The 16,383-nt window shown below is 31.6% G+C and overlaps 3 protein-coding genes across 4 annotated transcripts; 1 reads left to right on the plus strand and 2 right to left on the minus strand.

Moving 5' to 3' along the window:
* Positions 1-1,865: 1,865 nt before the first annotated feature.
* On the minus strand, positions 1,866-9,758 carry LOC132907246 (uncharacterized). Of its 2 annotated transcripts, none has more exons than XM_060960155.1 (7): positions 9,458-9,758; positions 8,419-8,896; positions 7,695-8,157; positions 7,348-7,505; positions 7,070-7,237; positions 6,355-6,822; positions 1,866-6,257 (listed from the first exon to the last, which is right to left on the minus strand). In XM_060960155.1, exons 2-7 carry the CDS (start codon positions 8,870-8,872, stop codon positions 6,133-6,135), a joined length of 1,836 nt encoding a protein of 611 aa, XP_060816138.1. In that variant the 5' UTR covers positions 8,873-8,896; positions 9,458-9,758; the 3' UTR covers positions 1,866-6,132. The 2 variants fall into 2 exon arrangements, with proteins under 2 accessions (XP_060816138.1, XP_060816137.1); XM_060960154.1 differs by having other exon boundaries at positions 8,419-8,903.
* Positions 9,759-10,848: 1,090 nt separating this feature from the next.
* On the plus strand, positions 10,849-12,237 carry LOC132907445 (electron transfer flavoprotein subunit beta). Its single transcript, XM_060960566.1, has 3 exons — positions 10,849-11,191; positions 11,447-11,845; positions 11,923-12,237. The coding sequence occupies exons 1-3, from the start codon at positions 11,141-11,143 to the stop codon at positions 12,232-12,234; spliced, it is 762 nt and encodes a 253-aa protein (XP_060816549.1). The 5' UTR covers positions 10,849-11,140; the 3' UTR covers positions 12,235-12,237.
* A 212-nt stretch (positions 12,238-12,449) lies between these two features.
* Positions 12,450-15,742, minus strand: LOC132907444 (ecdysteroid-phosphate phosphatase). The gene is made up of 4 exons (XM_060960565.1): positions 15,596-15,742; positions 15,010-15,247; positions 14,241-14,942; positions 12,450-14,159 (listed from the first exon to the last, which is right to left on the minus strand). The coding sequence occupies exons 1-4, from the start codon at positions 15,700-15,702 to the stop codon at positions 13,368-13,370; spliced, it is 1,839 nt and encodes a 612-aa protein (XP_060816548.1). The 5' UTR covers positions 15,703-15,742; the 3' UTR covers positions 12,450-13,367.
* Between the last annotated feature and the right edge of the window lie 641 nt (positions 15,743-16,383).

Below are 16,383 nucleotides of genomic sequence, written 5' to 3' on the forward strand. Positions count from 1 at the left end.
TCAGCGACCGACAAACCCGGACTGAACGTGTGTGGTTGCTACCCGTCAGAGATTTTTCTCTCATCAGGCCAGAACAGGCCGGGACTGAGCGTTTATGGGTACCTTTGCTGGATGGATTCGTCGGAAGGGGAGGGTCGTGGGATAGGGGGGTTGGGTAGCGGTGGTGGCGGCGACGTGAAGGGGAGAGAGAGAGGAAAGAGAGAGCCTCGGCTGGATTACGGGCTGGTCGAGCCGGGGCGGGGGTGGGGGGAAGGAGGAAGCGGTCGGCGCGTTTGATCTCAGCCGCGGGCGCCGACAAAGCGTTCATCCACTCTCCTACAACGGCGTGCTGTCTCGCGAGCAGGAGCGCGACAATGCTCGCCGAGCAAAGCATGCGAGAGAGACAATGGATAAAGCGAGTCAGCTGGTAAGGTAGCGTAATACAGAGCAAGAAGGAAGAGAAGCGGAAAGAGAAAGCTTGAGCAACGCCGGACGAATGGTGCGCCGCGGCGCGATGGGAGAAGGGAGAAAAACACAGCGAGACCGAAGAACACATGGAGGGACCGAGAGAAAGAGCTCCCTTCGGTCGGACGAAGAGGTTACGAGTGGAAAAAGAGGGGCCTACCAGCCAAGAGAAAAGACGGAGAACGAGAGAGTGTGTAACTGTGAACGAGAGAAAAAGAGACCGATAGGAAACAGAGATGGCTCGTAGGAGAAAGAGAAAGAGCTAGAGGAAGGGAGGGAGGTTGGAAGGAAGAGAGGAACGGGGAAAAGATCCGAAGATCCGTTCCACGATCTGGTGCTGTCGCGCTCGCTTTAGCATGGCACTGCCACTCCCTTGCGCTGGCTACACCAGCTTTGCTATTAATAAATAATGCTCCGTGATCCGCATTACAACTAAAGCGATTCGTTCCGCTCTTGCCTCTTTATTCCCGATATCTTCGAACGCTTGGATATCCGCGAAATCCCCTGTCCCTTCCGTATCGTGTCGGATCGACGGTCTTTTTTAGCGGGTCTGAACTGAATGAACCCGCCTGCCCCCGGTTCGACGAAGCTCGTATACGACTTTGAGGAACCTTATGCCTCCTTCTCGGTCGAGTTGCGAGAGACGCGCCAGAGAGGTTCTAATTTAGAGTATTAGAGAAGCAACGACGTGTGAGCCGGCGAACATGGTTCACGGAAACACGGACGCGTCCATTTGATGGGTCACGAAACTGCTGTTTGTAATATTTCACGTTTATGACCCGTACGCGATAATGACGACGGTCATCAAAGGATGATGATACGTTAAATTTAATGCGAATAAAACAACTTTCGGATGATTGAACGACAATTAGAATATCATTTGTGTTAACGCTATTTGTTTTAAGCGAGTAATTTAAAATTGTATAACTTTCTTCATATCGTTATTTTCCATTTAGAATTTGAAGCATGATTTCTTTCGATATAATTTTTCGGTCGTGGTAATTTTCCAGTTTTCAACTTCCAAAGCGATAGCGCTTGGATATCTTGGTAAACAACAATTTTAAGTACATACTTCTCAGACGCTATATACGTGAACATAATTTCAAACACGTAATTTCCTGCTTTATTTCATTTTAAAGATCTTTTGGTAATTTTCAACGGCAATCTAGTTCTGTATGGTAGTCACTCGAGCAGTACATCGACCATAATTTACGGAAATTTTTATTCGTGAAAATGTTGTACATACAAAGCTCCGCGTTTTCATCCTAATATCGATTTAAAAAGAACCGCATATTCCATATATGATTTTTTAGCCTCTTTTCGAGTCGTTGCACTCGTTGTACACGCTTCGATTGCACCTAGGCGAATCTCAAACCCTGGAAATTGTACGGGAATTTAACGCGAATAAAAACTGACTCCGATCACCAAACTCACAATATTTTTTATTATTTGTAAAACGCTGATTTCTCAAATTCTTCGTGAACTTAAATCACGGGGGACATATAGATTGCACCAACCATCATCAGCTTATGATTTAATTAATCTGACAAAATTGCGAAATAACGTACACAAAAGGAAACAATACACGGTACGGCAGGTAGAGGTTCCTCATTGTGATTTGTAATTAATCATTTTATATATAATTATATATTAGAAACTCCTTGCAAATGGTTTCTAAATAGTAGAATCGCATGTAAATTGTATAGAATAACTTCTAGAAAAATGAATCTCAAAAGGATTGAGCCAATTTTACTTGAAACGCGTTCTCTATACATGTACAACTTTTATTTTCTGCCATTGTGCTCCTGGTCAAATAATTCTTCGTGTTTTAGGTACTGAGTAGGCCATATGAAATATTATTAAATATGTGTCGTCGATCAATAAGAAGTATGAATCGAATTTAACTTTCGATTTAATTTCCTACTAAAGGTCACTGTAGCTACTTTATTATAATATTTAAAAAAAAGGTCAGTTATATGCGATCTACAGAAATAAACAATATCAAGTAGAATAAAATTATAATACAATCATACCTTGAAAAAATTAATATCTTTATGATAAAAGATTGTCTTTATCATATTTTGTACAATAATAAAAGACTTTTGAAAATTCGATTCAATTCTCGAATTGAAAACGACAACTAAATTTACACGAAATATCAAATATCGTACATTTACTATTTGCGAATATTTCCTAATGTAAATACTAATCCACGTGACCTCGAAGCAAAAAGGCAGTCTTTAGTAACGCGTTTCGAGCATGGCTCGATATTTTCGCATGTGGGCTGTACTTTTCGACTATGTAAATATCTATTCTTACAAGAATCATAATTAGAGGTAATCGCACGACCGCTTTTATTTAATCATTTAAATGTCTATCTAAATGCGACACGCGTAATACGGTTTGTGTACTTATTACATAATTAGAATGCAATCGTGACATTCAGATTAATAAGGGACATACGCTGTAAATTCATTGAAGCAGTGCTTAGAAGTCAAGTGAGAGCCAATAATAGATTTCGTGTGTTTTAGGAGAAATCTCGTCGGAGGATTACTGTTCGAAAGATAAAAATAATTGGAACCGCAAACTAACCAAGATTATTATTTTGGATTGTATAAGATACAACATTTGATATTTGACTAAAACATCCTTTTCATTTAGTAATTAGAAAAATATTAAAAATCAATAAAAATGTTGAACTAATTCAGATTCGTTTATAAAGATTGCATCGAAATAGATAAATATAAATGTTGTTTTCGTATTTCTTATCTCAATGTAATATTACTTTTATATATTTAAGTATTGCACGAAAAGGACATTTTAGATGCTTATAATATCAAGCGTCATATGTTCGCATATCATATATAAGTAAATCATAATGCAAATAAAATGAGGTCCCTCTAAATTATATGTATCTAAAATCAGAGATAAAATCTTTACATTATTGTAGAAATAAGTCATATATCGAGGTAGTTGAGATCTTATTTAACGTAACACTTTAAACCGATGTTTCCTAAATTTTGGGCTAAAGATTTGATACTTTCATGACAAACTATTTGTACTTTGAATTTTACATATACTTTTTTGTAGCAAATGTATCTTTAGCTCTTAAATTTTGAACAACGATTTCTAGTCTTACTTTAAAAAACGCAATCTCGAGAAAAGAGAAAATTAAATATATGAACTATTTTTCCTATAATAATGAAAATACAAAATTTGGGATTTACTGGCTCGAATAAACATTTTTTCACATATGTATAATAAATTAATATAGATGAATACAAGTTTACAGTTCATCGTGTATAAAGTGAAAGATGATTTTCTTTACTGGTCAATTACCTAGTGTCTACATGTTTAAACTTCGGTCTTTGAAATTTAATACATTAGTTTTAGGTATCCTCAACAAATATCAGCCCGCACGCAAATGTATAATTGCTTTTCGATTCAATTTCCTTCGTACTATTCTCCCGTCTTAAATTTGCAAGTGGCTCACGAGAAGTATATCGAGAGCTGTATTTATTCGAATTATATGTTGTAATCGATTTTGCTTTACGAAATGATAAAGTGCAGCTTGTCTTGAAAATTTATTATATATTACATTATCTTCCATCGATGCTAATGATAATATTTAGTCATAATTATTTGCACCGTCCTATGAATCATCTCGATATTATACAACTAATTTTCAGAATTGCTTTCAAAGCAAAATCGAATAACAATATAAGCAAATTCCTCGTCTTTCGTTCATTAGAATTTTTTTTCCTTCGCTAAATTTATACATTACGTTTGCGTATATTTTAAATTTATACATTATGTGTGTGTATACTTTAAATACAGTATGCAATGGACCAATGACAGGATTGGTATCTTATTCATCTCCTATCTCAAGAATTAAATTTACCTTAATCATTTATTATAATAATTATATCCTATTTCCAATAGAAGTCGATATGCCTATTCGTTTAAACGGCATTCTTGAGTTGTCTTTAATGTTATAAGCTTATGAATTATATGTACATCGTACATGTGTTCAATGTTTCCTGAAATAAGAGACAAAGGATTTTGCATTGTTCATTCATATTGCAACAGAATAAATTGGAACACACTGTCAAATGAATAAGATACATTAGCCTTCAAGATTCCAAACGCTCGTATAGATTTTTATTCATTTTCACAATTTTGTTTACCTAATTATTATATGTACATACAGATAAAATTATGTAAATGAGAAATTATTTTCTCATTTAAGTTTGTGCAATATTCAATGGCCGATGCATTAAATAAATTCACACAATTTCGACGACCGAATTTTTAACGAACAGAACGATACAATTTTAATTAATAAAATTCGTTTTTCATTTTCCTAAAACACAAAGATTTTTTTCATGTAAAATAATGATCTATTGTATGTCCTTGTACCATTGTAATGTAAAAAACAAATACATGCCTCGATACCTTCGTTCAATGTACATACATCGTAATAAATTTATTTTCATAATTTCCCTTTCTCAATATTGATACAAAATTTGCATCCCCAATAATATATTTTGACACAAAATATAAACTATAACTACATTAAAATATACGAATTTAGATTTGGTGAAGAGTGTGTATAAATCATAATCATCTATCTCTCGGTAAATATACACTTTGTCCATAATCTTTGAAAAAATAAAATAATACATAGATAAAGCAAGTTTTTACACATTTAAATCCAGACTTATCAGAGTAAATAAGTGCTATTTTGTTTGTTTTTTTTTTTTTTTCTTAAGAAAGGAATATAATATTTAAGTGGCTAAATTATAAATCAACACCACCATAATTAATATGATCTTTTTCATTTTTTATAACAATGAATTATATTAGCAATTCATTGACGTAAATGATTCAAAAATAAACTACAGGTAAAACGTTACATCTCCAGGCGCAAGACTCTTTCTTTTATGAATCCATAGATTCAACAACAGGACAAGGATTTACAGTTGAGGGCACTTTTTTTCTCTGCCTGTCTTTAATATAGGCGCTGGACCATTTTATATGCTATTTTTTGAACAGCAAGGATTCAGCATAATGTACAGATATTGTACTTCTAAATCTACCGATCCATAACTTAGAGATCGATAATTCACGGATTGTTCTCATTCTCTCGTACTCTATTTTCTTTCGTTCTCATCTTTTATGGAGTACGTTATAAGCCCCAGATATATATATTTGTACATAGCTATCATATCCAATGGAAAGTGTACATTAAACTCAACTGAATCACGTACAATTCACTCACAACATCAAAAATAGACTATTGCAAGAGTGCATTAGCTTGTGACACCCTGTAGATAGTTATTACTCAACCAAGGTACCGTTCTTCATACACATTCCATGATTTTCTTCTCCTGTAGGAATCTGAAACGTAGACGATATGTACAAATTTTGTATGATATCACAATATCACTCTTATAAGTCTTTGAGTCTTTTCTTCGTTTAAATGCGACTTGCCGCATGGTAATATAAATTGTTGATCCCACATTGTTGGACTATAATATAATGCAGCATCTGATAGATAATAAGATCATATATATTACATTATAAATCGATCGCAATTTTTAAAGAGTGTACTACGTGTACATATTGCCTACGATGCAGATTCTGTTCTAGATGCAGTACAGGAAATACAAGTAAATTACGTTAATCTTATGCTCGCCCACGTGGCTTTTTTCGAGAAGCCGCTTCCTCGGATGGCGCAACACCTGTGGTTGCAGCCATGCGCTTTGGACGTCCTGCTGTTTTGTTACTTTGTTGTGTGTTTTGTACAGATGCTAAAAAGTAAATTATAATAGTTTTAGAAAAAAATTATACCAATATATTGATAGATATGGAGACTACGTTAGTATCATATTAATGAGAACTTCTTACCACGTAGTTTCGTCCTTGAAACCCCACTTGCGTTATTATTATTCTGTTGCTTTGTGCTCTTTTTATTTTCACTTTTTTTAACATCAGTATTATTTTTAATTGCATCTATTGATGTTGTGGATGCAGTTACAGTTGCAGTAGTAGTAGTGGTGGTAGTAGTAGTTGCAGTATTATTAGTAGTGGCTGCAGTAGTTTCACTTCCAGACTTCGTATTTCTGTTCAATGCTCTTTCTGCTCTACTAGATCCCTTTGCAACGGATTTTGCAATTGCCAGAGCTTTGTTAACCGTTCGCTTTTTAGAACGATTCGATTTAGGTGATTTCTTTCCTGATTCTTCTTCGGTAGCATCATCTTCGGAGAAGCTTTCAGTTCGTTTTGATTTCTTACGCAAACTTTGTTTTTGTTTATGCAAGTTGTGACTTTTTCTTCTCTTTAATTGTGACTCATCTTTATAAAGTGAAAGGTCAACTGTGGATAAGATATTAACATTTCAATTTTATGAAATATTTTTACAAAATTTCAAAAATATAAATAAGAAACAAGTAATATCAAGGCTGAATCTCATTGATTTTGAAACACGAAATAATGGAATAAACTAAACACTATCAATAAAACCTATTAAAACTGATCAGACACAAGATTTTAGTAACATTAATAAATGACATTTAAACATTTTTTGTAAAAGTGTATATAAATAGTATATAAAAATACTAACGTCCATCTGGGTGTTCTTCCGTTACTCGAGGTTTTTCGGATACGCCTGCTTCAACATCAATTGCTCTTTTCAAGATATTTTCTGTACGTAATAATTCAATCTTGGTTAGCTGGAATTTATTTTTGTCAATTTTGTTTAAATTTAAATTCGTTAATATACAGTCGAAATCTGAAATTTAAAAAAAGAAAAAAATAAACATAGTCTGCATTGTATAACATAACAAATATTACAAGATACAAGCCAAGTGTACATGACATTTAATAACTATTATATATTACCTATGTAATCATAAAAATCTGGTGAATATATTTCACCATTGTTTTTATCTTGAGAAAGCCAACGTATACGAATTCTCCTGCTAGATTTATATATATTTTGCATTGCTTGACATACGTAGAAGCTTCCTTCCGCATTTCTCACAGCCAAAAATTCATTTCTAATAATGAATATCAATAAAAGTTAATGCATATGATGACATTATTAATTTTGCTTATATTTATATTCAATATCAACGTAAATTATCATATTTGTGAATGAAAATTTGTATAAAGATTAAACTTTTTATTATTATTCATCATTACATCATATTTTACATTTTTGAAAATGTCATCTGACTCATACTTACTTATAGAATACTATAAGTTTGTCATCAGAAGCTTTCGATGGTGGAGGCTTATTTAAATTTTTTACAAGCAGTGCAATTTCTGGTAACGGGCTCTGATAAGGCTGTGTTTGAATTCGATTTCTTTTTGGTTTGCTTCCTCCATCTGAATTTGCTGAAGTCCCTCTTAAATCTTTCAATTCCCTAGACTTTCTCTTATTTGTTTTTGGTGAACCAGTGACCTTTGTTTCAACCTTTGGTGGATTATTTGTTTGCGGTAATGCAGAATTATCTGCTATAAGTTTCGTACTTTGAGTTGTGGTTTTTGACTTCTGACTATCAGATTTTACTGACCCATCTTCTGATTTGTGTGATGATAATTTTGTTTGTAAATTTGTATTAATTGGAATTCCATCAGATTCTTTTGAACCATTATTTACAGGAGTTTTCTTTTCTTCAACTTTGTTTTGTAATTGTGGACATAATGCTAAAGTAACATATATATATATATATATATATATGCATAGATATAGGTAAGTATATTATATTTGTACATTTTTACATGCATTATAATGTTAATAAATTCAATGTGCAATACACGTAAATAACTTGTTGAATTATTATACCCAATGATATACATGTAAGTAAAAATATCTGTGATGCAACACTGAAGTACATTTAATGAACAAAATATAATATAAAATGAACTACATACTTAAATTAATAAGAAATTTATACTTTTACTAACCAGGAAAATCTAAATTGATAGGTGTCACCTCTTGTTCTGTTTGAACTTCTTTTTGTGAATCTTGTACAGGATTATCTGGACTTAAATTATTATTTCTGTTAGATTCACTCTGCTTTATAGAAACAGACATATTCTGTTCTGTTTCAGTTTTCATAATCTCTACTCCATTAGGGATTAATTTATCCAGGTCTGGTTCCTTTTCAGAATTGCTGCTTACATAAGGTGGTGTTTGATATACAGAAGGTCTATGATCTTGTACTAAACTCAAAGGTTGACTGGGTGGTTGTAATGTAACATAGCTTAATCCAGTTCCTGGTAAAGGCTTCATAGATCCTGGTTCTGATCCTGATACGACTTTCTGTGCCATTGCATTCATGGGAAGAATAGAATGACTGGTGGAAGTTGGGGATGTACCTACTCCAGGTATCGTTGATTTTATGGCCGATGTGCTCATTTTTGACTGATTAAATACAGCTTTCTAAATACTTATAAAAAGCCAATGTTAATTAGTCGAAATTAGCTATGCATAAATATACATTTACAATATAGAAATATTAAGAAATAAATATATATATATATATATATATTTATGAATAACGTTTGCAAAACTATTGATCTATAATTATTTTATGTTTGGTAGTATGCTAGTATTCTTTATCAAAATATCAAAAGAATATCAAGAATAATTCAACAAAGCGGAGCTAACATTTCATCAATACAAATAACGATATGTATCCTTTCCACAGTTTGGTTATTGTAATCAATGTAATAACAAACATATGAGATAGATACCAAATCCATATGATGATTAAGAAAAAGGCAAAGAAGCAAGGCTATAAAAAAGAAAACACTTGTATAAAGCATGAAGAAAACGAGGGAGAATCTCAATAAGAATTGAGGCACAGAAGGTGGCTGAAGAGGGAGGGGGTAATTAGAGGAGTAAACATAAACACGAAGGAAACTTTCAATGGATTTAAATTCTATATATATTTGAAGAATCAACGCATACTTTCAATCTCAAAAATTAACATTTAATTACCTCGACGTTATCACGTCCTGAATATGGATATATATTCCTTTGCTAAACTTGCACGGATAGTTGACCACTGCGCGTTAACACACGGTTAACTCATTTTCCCACACACTTTCTTTAACGCGTGAACGCTCTTTTTCAGCTAACATTTCATTCGGCATACGCGTAGCATAGTCGATTTATCAAAGATATCCACTTAACTTACCGTATTCTACAAAACAAAACGATAAAGGCTTGCGCGCTATAGAAAGCCGTGATTTTACCCGCACGAAAAAAACAGGAATGCCAGACGTTAGATGGCGTCGGTTCTTGGACGCCATGTGTGGCGCAAACTTGATTTCATATTCATTCTGATTGGTGCAACAGCGATCGCTCAAAATCTCTTTTATTCTAATTCCATTGGAATATGAAAATTGTACGTAACTATTTTCATGCATTTTGAAAGTTTCATTTGTTGAAACGGATATGTGCTAAAATTTTCATTGATTCAAAAGCAGCATGTTTGTTAGTAATATTCTGCAAATGGAAAAATTGCGAAAATTTATTTTTCTTTTGTTAAAAATATCATGCTTTAAAAAAAGGGTTTATCAAATATTTAAAATGCTATTGTACATAAAGTAGTAATAGTTAATGATTTATGACTTATTCTACAGGTACATATATGTAATTTATTGAGTCATATGAATATTCAAATCATCCAACGAAAATTTCGTTATTCTACATGGTTCATGTATTAGATCAAAAGAACCTGCATCGATCATTTTTTTAGCTAATACCTTAAATTATAATATTAAAGTATCTGTTAATCTGGGAATAAATTAATTTCGTAGCAGTAGTTAATATGTATATTTTATGTATTGAATGATTTATATAAAATCCTTATTTAATATTAGGGATAATCGATATTGTGATTTATAATTATAATGCCCATTGAAATAGTTCAAACTAGTCATTCTAAAAAAATATAATTGAACTAAAATGCATGATTCACCTTCTTACTGTTTTATTTAAGAGATGCATGTAACATATATTTTATTTATATATATATGTACATTGAAAAATGGAAAATGGCCTTAACGTGTAATATGCTATACGGAATAAAGCCATAAAACGAAAAGTACTGTTGTAAATTGTTTATGAATTTGATTCCGATAAAAATGTCATCACTAATTGTATATATATATATATAAAACATATATATGAAACAACGAGATTTGTAATCGTATATATATATTCATCCATCATAAATAAGTCAGGATCTATGAAAAAAGTTATCTCGGAAGCAAGCCATGTTTAATATGAGTTTTACATTCTGGCTTACAAATTCGAGACATTATTTTTATATTTTTATTTTTTAACCAATCTTTTGATTATTTAATCTAAAATCTGAAATGATCATGTTATGACGTTCGCAGTTACATCAGCGCGAACTATATGAAAATATGTTCATGAAATCAACACAGGCATTTATAACATATCAAAGCAACAATGAACTTTAGACCAATTACCACGTAACGGAGTGAAGAGTGAAGAGTGTCAAGCAAGTCAATAAAATAGTCAGGCTACATATACTGTATATAGCACATGAGAGGTTAAAGTAGTTCTGTAAACACCTCGATAAATATCGTGAAAAAAAAAAATATTATAACTTATAATTGTATAATTTATCGACCTCTTTATTAATTAACAATGACACGAGCACTTGTAGGTGTAAAAAGAGTTATCGATTATGCAGTTAAGGTAATTATCAGTAATATAATAATAAATGAGAAATAGTATATAGTACAGATTACAGTAATTGTAGATCAATGGAAAGTGTTTTATGCCTATGTACTATGTAATTCATAGATTCATTTAGAATTTATACTACAATAAAAAATGAATATTATAAATTTAAATAATTTAAAATTATATTTCTTAAGAAATATGTGCATATATTGTTTCAAATATTATCAACTATAGATAACACTTTTATATTTTGTTATTTATTTTTAGATTCGTGTCAAATCAGATAAGACAGGTGTTGTAACAGATGGAGTGAAACATTCAATGAACCCTTTTGATGAAATTGCAATTGAAGAAGCTGTACGAATGAAAGAAAAGAAATTAATAGAGGAGGTGATTGCAGTTTCATGTGGTCCTCCAGTATGTCAAGATGTGATAAGGACTGCACTTGCAATGGGTGCTGATAAAGGCATTCATGTTGAAATATCTGGATCTGAATATGAAACTTTACAACCTGTTCATGTTTCCAAAATATTAGCCAAATTAGCTCAGGATGAGAAAGCAGATTTAATTATTGTTGGAAAACAAGCTATAGATGATGATAGTAACCAAACTGCACAAATGATCGGAGGTATTTTGGATTGGCCAACTGGGACATTTTGTAGTAAAGTAAGTTAATTGAGTAAGACCTTGAACAACATATTTTACGAGTATCTTCTAATATAGATTATACTTTTTTGTAACAGATTGAAAAAAATGATAGTGAACTAACCGTAACACGTGAAATTGATGGAGGTTTAGAGGTTATTAAAATGAAAATGCCAGCAGTTTTAAGTGCTGATCTTCGGCTTAATGAGCCACGATATGCCACATTACCAAATATTATGAAAGCAAAAAAAAAGCCAATTAAAAAGCTAACAGCAAAAGATCTTGGTGTAAATACTTCAGCAAGAATTGAAATTTTGTCAGTCGAAGAGCCACCAGTCAGACAAGCTGGAGCTATTGTACCAGATGTTGATACATTAATTGCAAAATTAAAGGAATGTGGACATGTGTAATTATATATATTGTTATTGAAAAATTTTTTTAAAATTATTTCATATTGTTTTACATTGATGTTATTTATACATATATAAATATATAATTACATTTTTACTAGAATCTATCTTTATATAGAAAACTTTTTATACATTATGGTATGTTATATATTACACTTGAATAAACTTTTTCTGCAGTAAATAAAATAATAGGTCCCCTCATGATATAACTGGTATTTATAATGAAATAACATCTTATATATTTCTTTGGTAAATAACATTATTTTTCTACATTAATTTTGTACTTCTATTTCTTCACACATTATTCATGCCAACTATTGTTTCATAGGTTTGTACAGTGTGTGGAAAAATTTTATTAATTTTTTTAATTTTTTGTAATTTTCGTACACATATATTTTTTGTAAGAATAAAGTAAACCTTTACTAAACATAGTAGTAATAAATCCTAAATCTCATTATATATTCTGCGTATATAATAATACGTTCAAAATACATGCAGATTTAAACATTTGAATAAATAATAGATTGATTTAATAACCAAATGAACTTTACGAATTGTGATTAATATTACAGCAAATCATATAACCAATTGTTTAATTTCATAATCTTTTAAATACATTCTTAAAAACTCTGAATAAACTCTCAATATTTGCCTGTTAAAGGTTATAAATACTATACTTCGTCTTAACTAAACATTTTCTAAACGACCAGTACGAAATCTATGAGAATATATCTTTTTCAAAATATTAATTCATACATTCATTTTAAACGCATATCCTACTTAGTATATCTCTATAGAAAAGGTAGAATTAAAAAAATCATTAATAAAATCATTAATATCATTAATACAAAATGTCATTAATAAAATTAAAAATACCCGTATTTATTGCCCTACAAATGTTAATTGTTTTAAATGTTGAATAGACGACTGGCATATTTTTTATTACGTTATAAACAACCCAATCCATAAAATAATCTTTTTAATACTTTTTCTCTCTTTTTAATGTAGTTTATGTAAATTAAAATACACATATTGTAAGAAATTCATTGTATCTGCATAGCCTTTAATGATTTAAGCTTTAGTGTTTTAAAAGATAAAAAGAGAAAAACTGTATTTAAAATATTAATTACTTTTTACAATAATACTTTCCAATCAAATCTAGTATTACTGGTATGGGTTATAGGAGGAAAAGGAGGTGGATGAAGTTGCCAACCATCCAACCCTTCACGTGCTGTTAAACATGCTAAATATGGTACTCTCTGTGCTAATCTAGTAACTTCAGAAGCTGGTGGCACTTTCCCACCTGTTAATTGTCTGGTACAAGCGGCCAAAGAAGCAGCATGAGCTACTATTAGAATATTTCCTACTGTATTTTCAATAATTCGTTTGATTAATTCATAACTTCGTTCATAATACTGGGCTGCATTTTCTTTCAATGGAAGATCCTTTGCTTTAACAATTGGGTTATAACTTTTATCTACGTTAAAACCTGCTTTTATTAATTCTTCAGATGTCATCCAAACAGGAACACCATTTGGATACCATGCCAACCACTCTATGAGACCTGGTTCTATTTTCATTGGAATGTTTAAATCTAATCCTTTTAAAATGTGGGCCAATGTTTGTATACATCTTAATGAGGGAGATGTAAAAGCCACATCTATTTTAATACTAGATGATTTCATAGCTTCTCCTACCAAACTTGCTTGTACTTCACCTACAGTTGTTAAAGGACTATCGTTTCGAAAGTCCTGTATATTTCTTGATGGTATTTCCTTTGGCATATTCAAGTCTCTACGAACATAGGATCCATTTGATTCAAAACAATAACGAATCCATGCTCCAAATGTAAAATCTACTCTTTCTCCATGACGGCATATAAAAATTTGTCTTGAGGAACTTGGAGGTACTTCAGAAGCTTCAATCTGTATATGTAGAAGTAAAATGAAAGATTAGAATTTGAATTTTTATATGTAAATAAATAATAAATAATTGATGTCATTTACTGATTCAGTAGTTGTTGCTACTCCATCAGGGCTGTCTATGGAATCATTCGATAACAATATTGGTGGTTTCCGAGTTGGAGATATTTCTTCTTTTTCTAAAATTCCCCTTTTAGCGTCAGTAATTTGTATGGTAGTATGTAAAGTCCATGAATCTGACTCAGCTGTACGTTTTGTATGATTCAAAGGTAAATGCCCTGAAATACCAGTTAGCCAAGAGATACCTTCAACCCAACCATCTGTAGATGCACTACACGCCCCTTCTGGAATGTAAATGTAATCTCCCACTCTCAATTCTAATTCATCGTGTTCCCTAGGCATGTGAGGATGCGTCACTTTATGTACATGTGCATTTTGTAGCCTAGAATCTCTGGAATATAATCTGAGTTCCCAATTAGTTGGACAAATGGGTGTCAGTTTCTCCACCATCAAGCGCAATTGTTGATATAAATTGCTGGGAAATTGATAAGCCAATGTCAAATGTAAAGATTTTATTTGGGGTTCTGCAGAAATTCCCAAACTTGAAAGTTTGTTTGCATAACAAATGGCAATGTTTTTTAGCCATTCTGTATTTACTTCCTTAACAAATAGACCCATAAAATTAGGAGAAACATAAGTTTCTAATTCAATATTATCTGATAATTCATCTTGGTTAACTATACTTTCAAGCGCATTTACCAATTCCTCAGTAGATTCATCTGGTGCCTGCAAAAAAATGTTTTTGTACTACTTGTGACTTTTATTTACATGTATTGTTAAGATGATGCTATACCTTGAAAAATGAAACAAGCGTAATATGTGGCATATAATTATGTGCTCCATTCCATATGAGTTCTTTACTCTCTGACCAAAATCTCATAAGTTGCTCAGCTAATTCACCCGTAGGACAAGCATACAAAACATATTGTCTATGGGTGTCAGAATCTAAAGTTGGATCTCTAACATGAGCTACTAGCCAATCCGATGCAAGTTGAACACCTCGATGTCCTGTAGCAGCTAATGCTTTCTCTCTAGAACCGATAGAATATTTATTTAAATTGTTAAAGATTATACAATTAGTCAAATAATTCCAGTTGCGTTATAGTTACATAATAAAAGTATAGAATTTTTTTGAAATTACGTACTTTGTACATCGATTTATTAAAATAAAAAAAAGATAACGATAAAGAAGTATATATGTTGAATTTTTATGATAAGCATAGGCAATAACGAATCAACAAAAACAAGAAGAAAACAACAATGGTACTTAATGTTTGACAGCTGTTTGTTTACATTGAATGCATTATAACCGCACGCAATTGTTTGTAGAATAGCAAAGAGATATCGATAGTGTTTTGCAATCTTACTCTAATACTCACGCTCGGTGTTTCGGAAAACCTAATTGTAATAGCGTTTGCAACGGGGTTAAATGCTGTTTTAAAATCTTCGTCGGAGTTGGATTTTTCCGCGGCGGTAACGTCGCCATGACGGTCCATTACACCTTGATACTTGCTACTTGCTACCAACATTGTTCAAAGGAATGCTTTACACGTTTTTATATCGAATCGAATCTTCGATTCGATTTCCTGGTTTAAATTTTTACTTGTTATAAATATAATTGACATCATTTTAAAACATCTGTTTTTAAAATCGCTTAATGTGTTCCAAAATGCATTTTTAATTTGAAAATTACATTTAATGTTAACATATTTCGATTATGGTTGCCATATAATGAGATACGATGCAAATATTGAATATAAATTAGAATTTCTAGTATTTTTAACTAATAACTAAATTAGCGAAAAATAGAATTACGTACCTTGGTTTTATTTAAATTTTATTCATTTGTTGCACTTCGAAATAAGGTGTAATATGCTTATACAGTTATAGTATATTTATTATGAATAGGGATATATACACAGTGAGTTGATATACCATTTGTGTATGAGTTTATCGACATTGGTATACAACCATCTTATGGTCGAATTAATTGAAGTGTTATTTTAAGTAACAAGGAGGATACAATTACTCAGTCAATTTCTTGAATAAAAATAATATGTCTCCAATTTTTAAATACTTCTTTAGGTTTAGATATGAATAGCAAATTCTTGTTGATTAATTAAATGAAGATAAAGATGTAAAAGACAATTAAAGTACATAAAAGGAT

This window comes from Bombus pascuorum, chromosome 5 (assembly GCF_905332965.1).
Source record: "Bombus pascuorum chromosome 5, iyBomPasc1.1, whole genome shotgun sequence".
Taxonomy (NCBI): Eukaryota; Metazoa; Arthropoda; class Insecta; order Hymenoptera; family Apidae; genus Bombus; species Bombus pascuorum.

Coding starts and splice junctions, on each gene's coding strand:
- LOC132907246 (XM_060960155.1), bottom strand. CDS start 8,872: ATGAGCACATCGGCCATAAAATCAACGATACCTGGAGTAGGTACATCC. Junction 7,238..7,347: donor AGATTTTTATGATTACATAG/GTAATATATAAT, acceptor TTTAAATTTCAG/ATTTCGACTGTATATTAACG. Junction 6,823..7,069: donor GGAAGAACACCCAGATGGAC/GTTAGTATTTTT, acceptor TCTTATCCACAG/TTGACCTTTCACTTTATAAA.
- LOC132907445 (XM_060960566.1), top strand. CDS start 11,141: ATGACACGAGCACTTGTAGGTGTAAAAAGAGTTATCGATTATGCAGTT. Junction 11,192..11,446: donor TTATCGATTATGCAGTTAAG/GTAATTATCAGT, acceptor ATTTATTTTTAG/ATTCGTGTCAAATCAGATAA. Junction 11,846..11,922: donor CTGGGACATTTTGTAGTAAA/GTAAGTTAATTG, acceptor TTTTTGTAACAG/ATTGAAAAAAATGATAGTGA.
- LOC132907444 (XM_060960565.1), bottom strand. CDS start 15,702: ATGGCGACGTTACCGCCGCGGAAAAATCCAACTCCGACGAAGATTTTA. Junction 14,943..15,009: donor CGCTTGTTTCATTTTTCAAG/GTATAGCATCAT, acceptor ATTTTTTTGCAG/GCACCAGATGAATCTACTGA. Junction 14,160..14,240: donor TAGCAACAACTACTGAATCA/GTAAATGACATC, acceptor CTACATATACAG/ATTGAAGCTTCTGAAGTACC.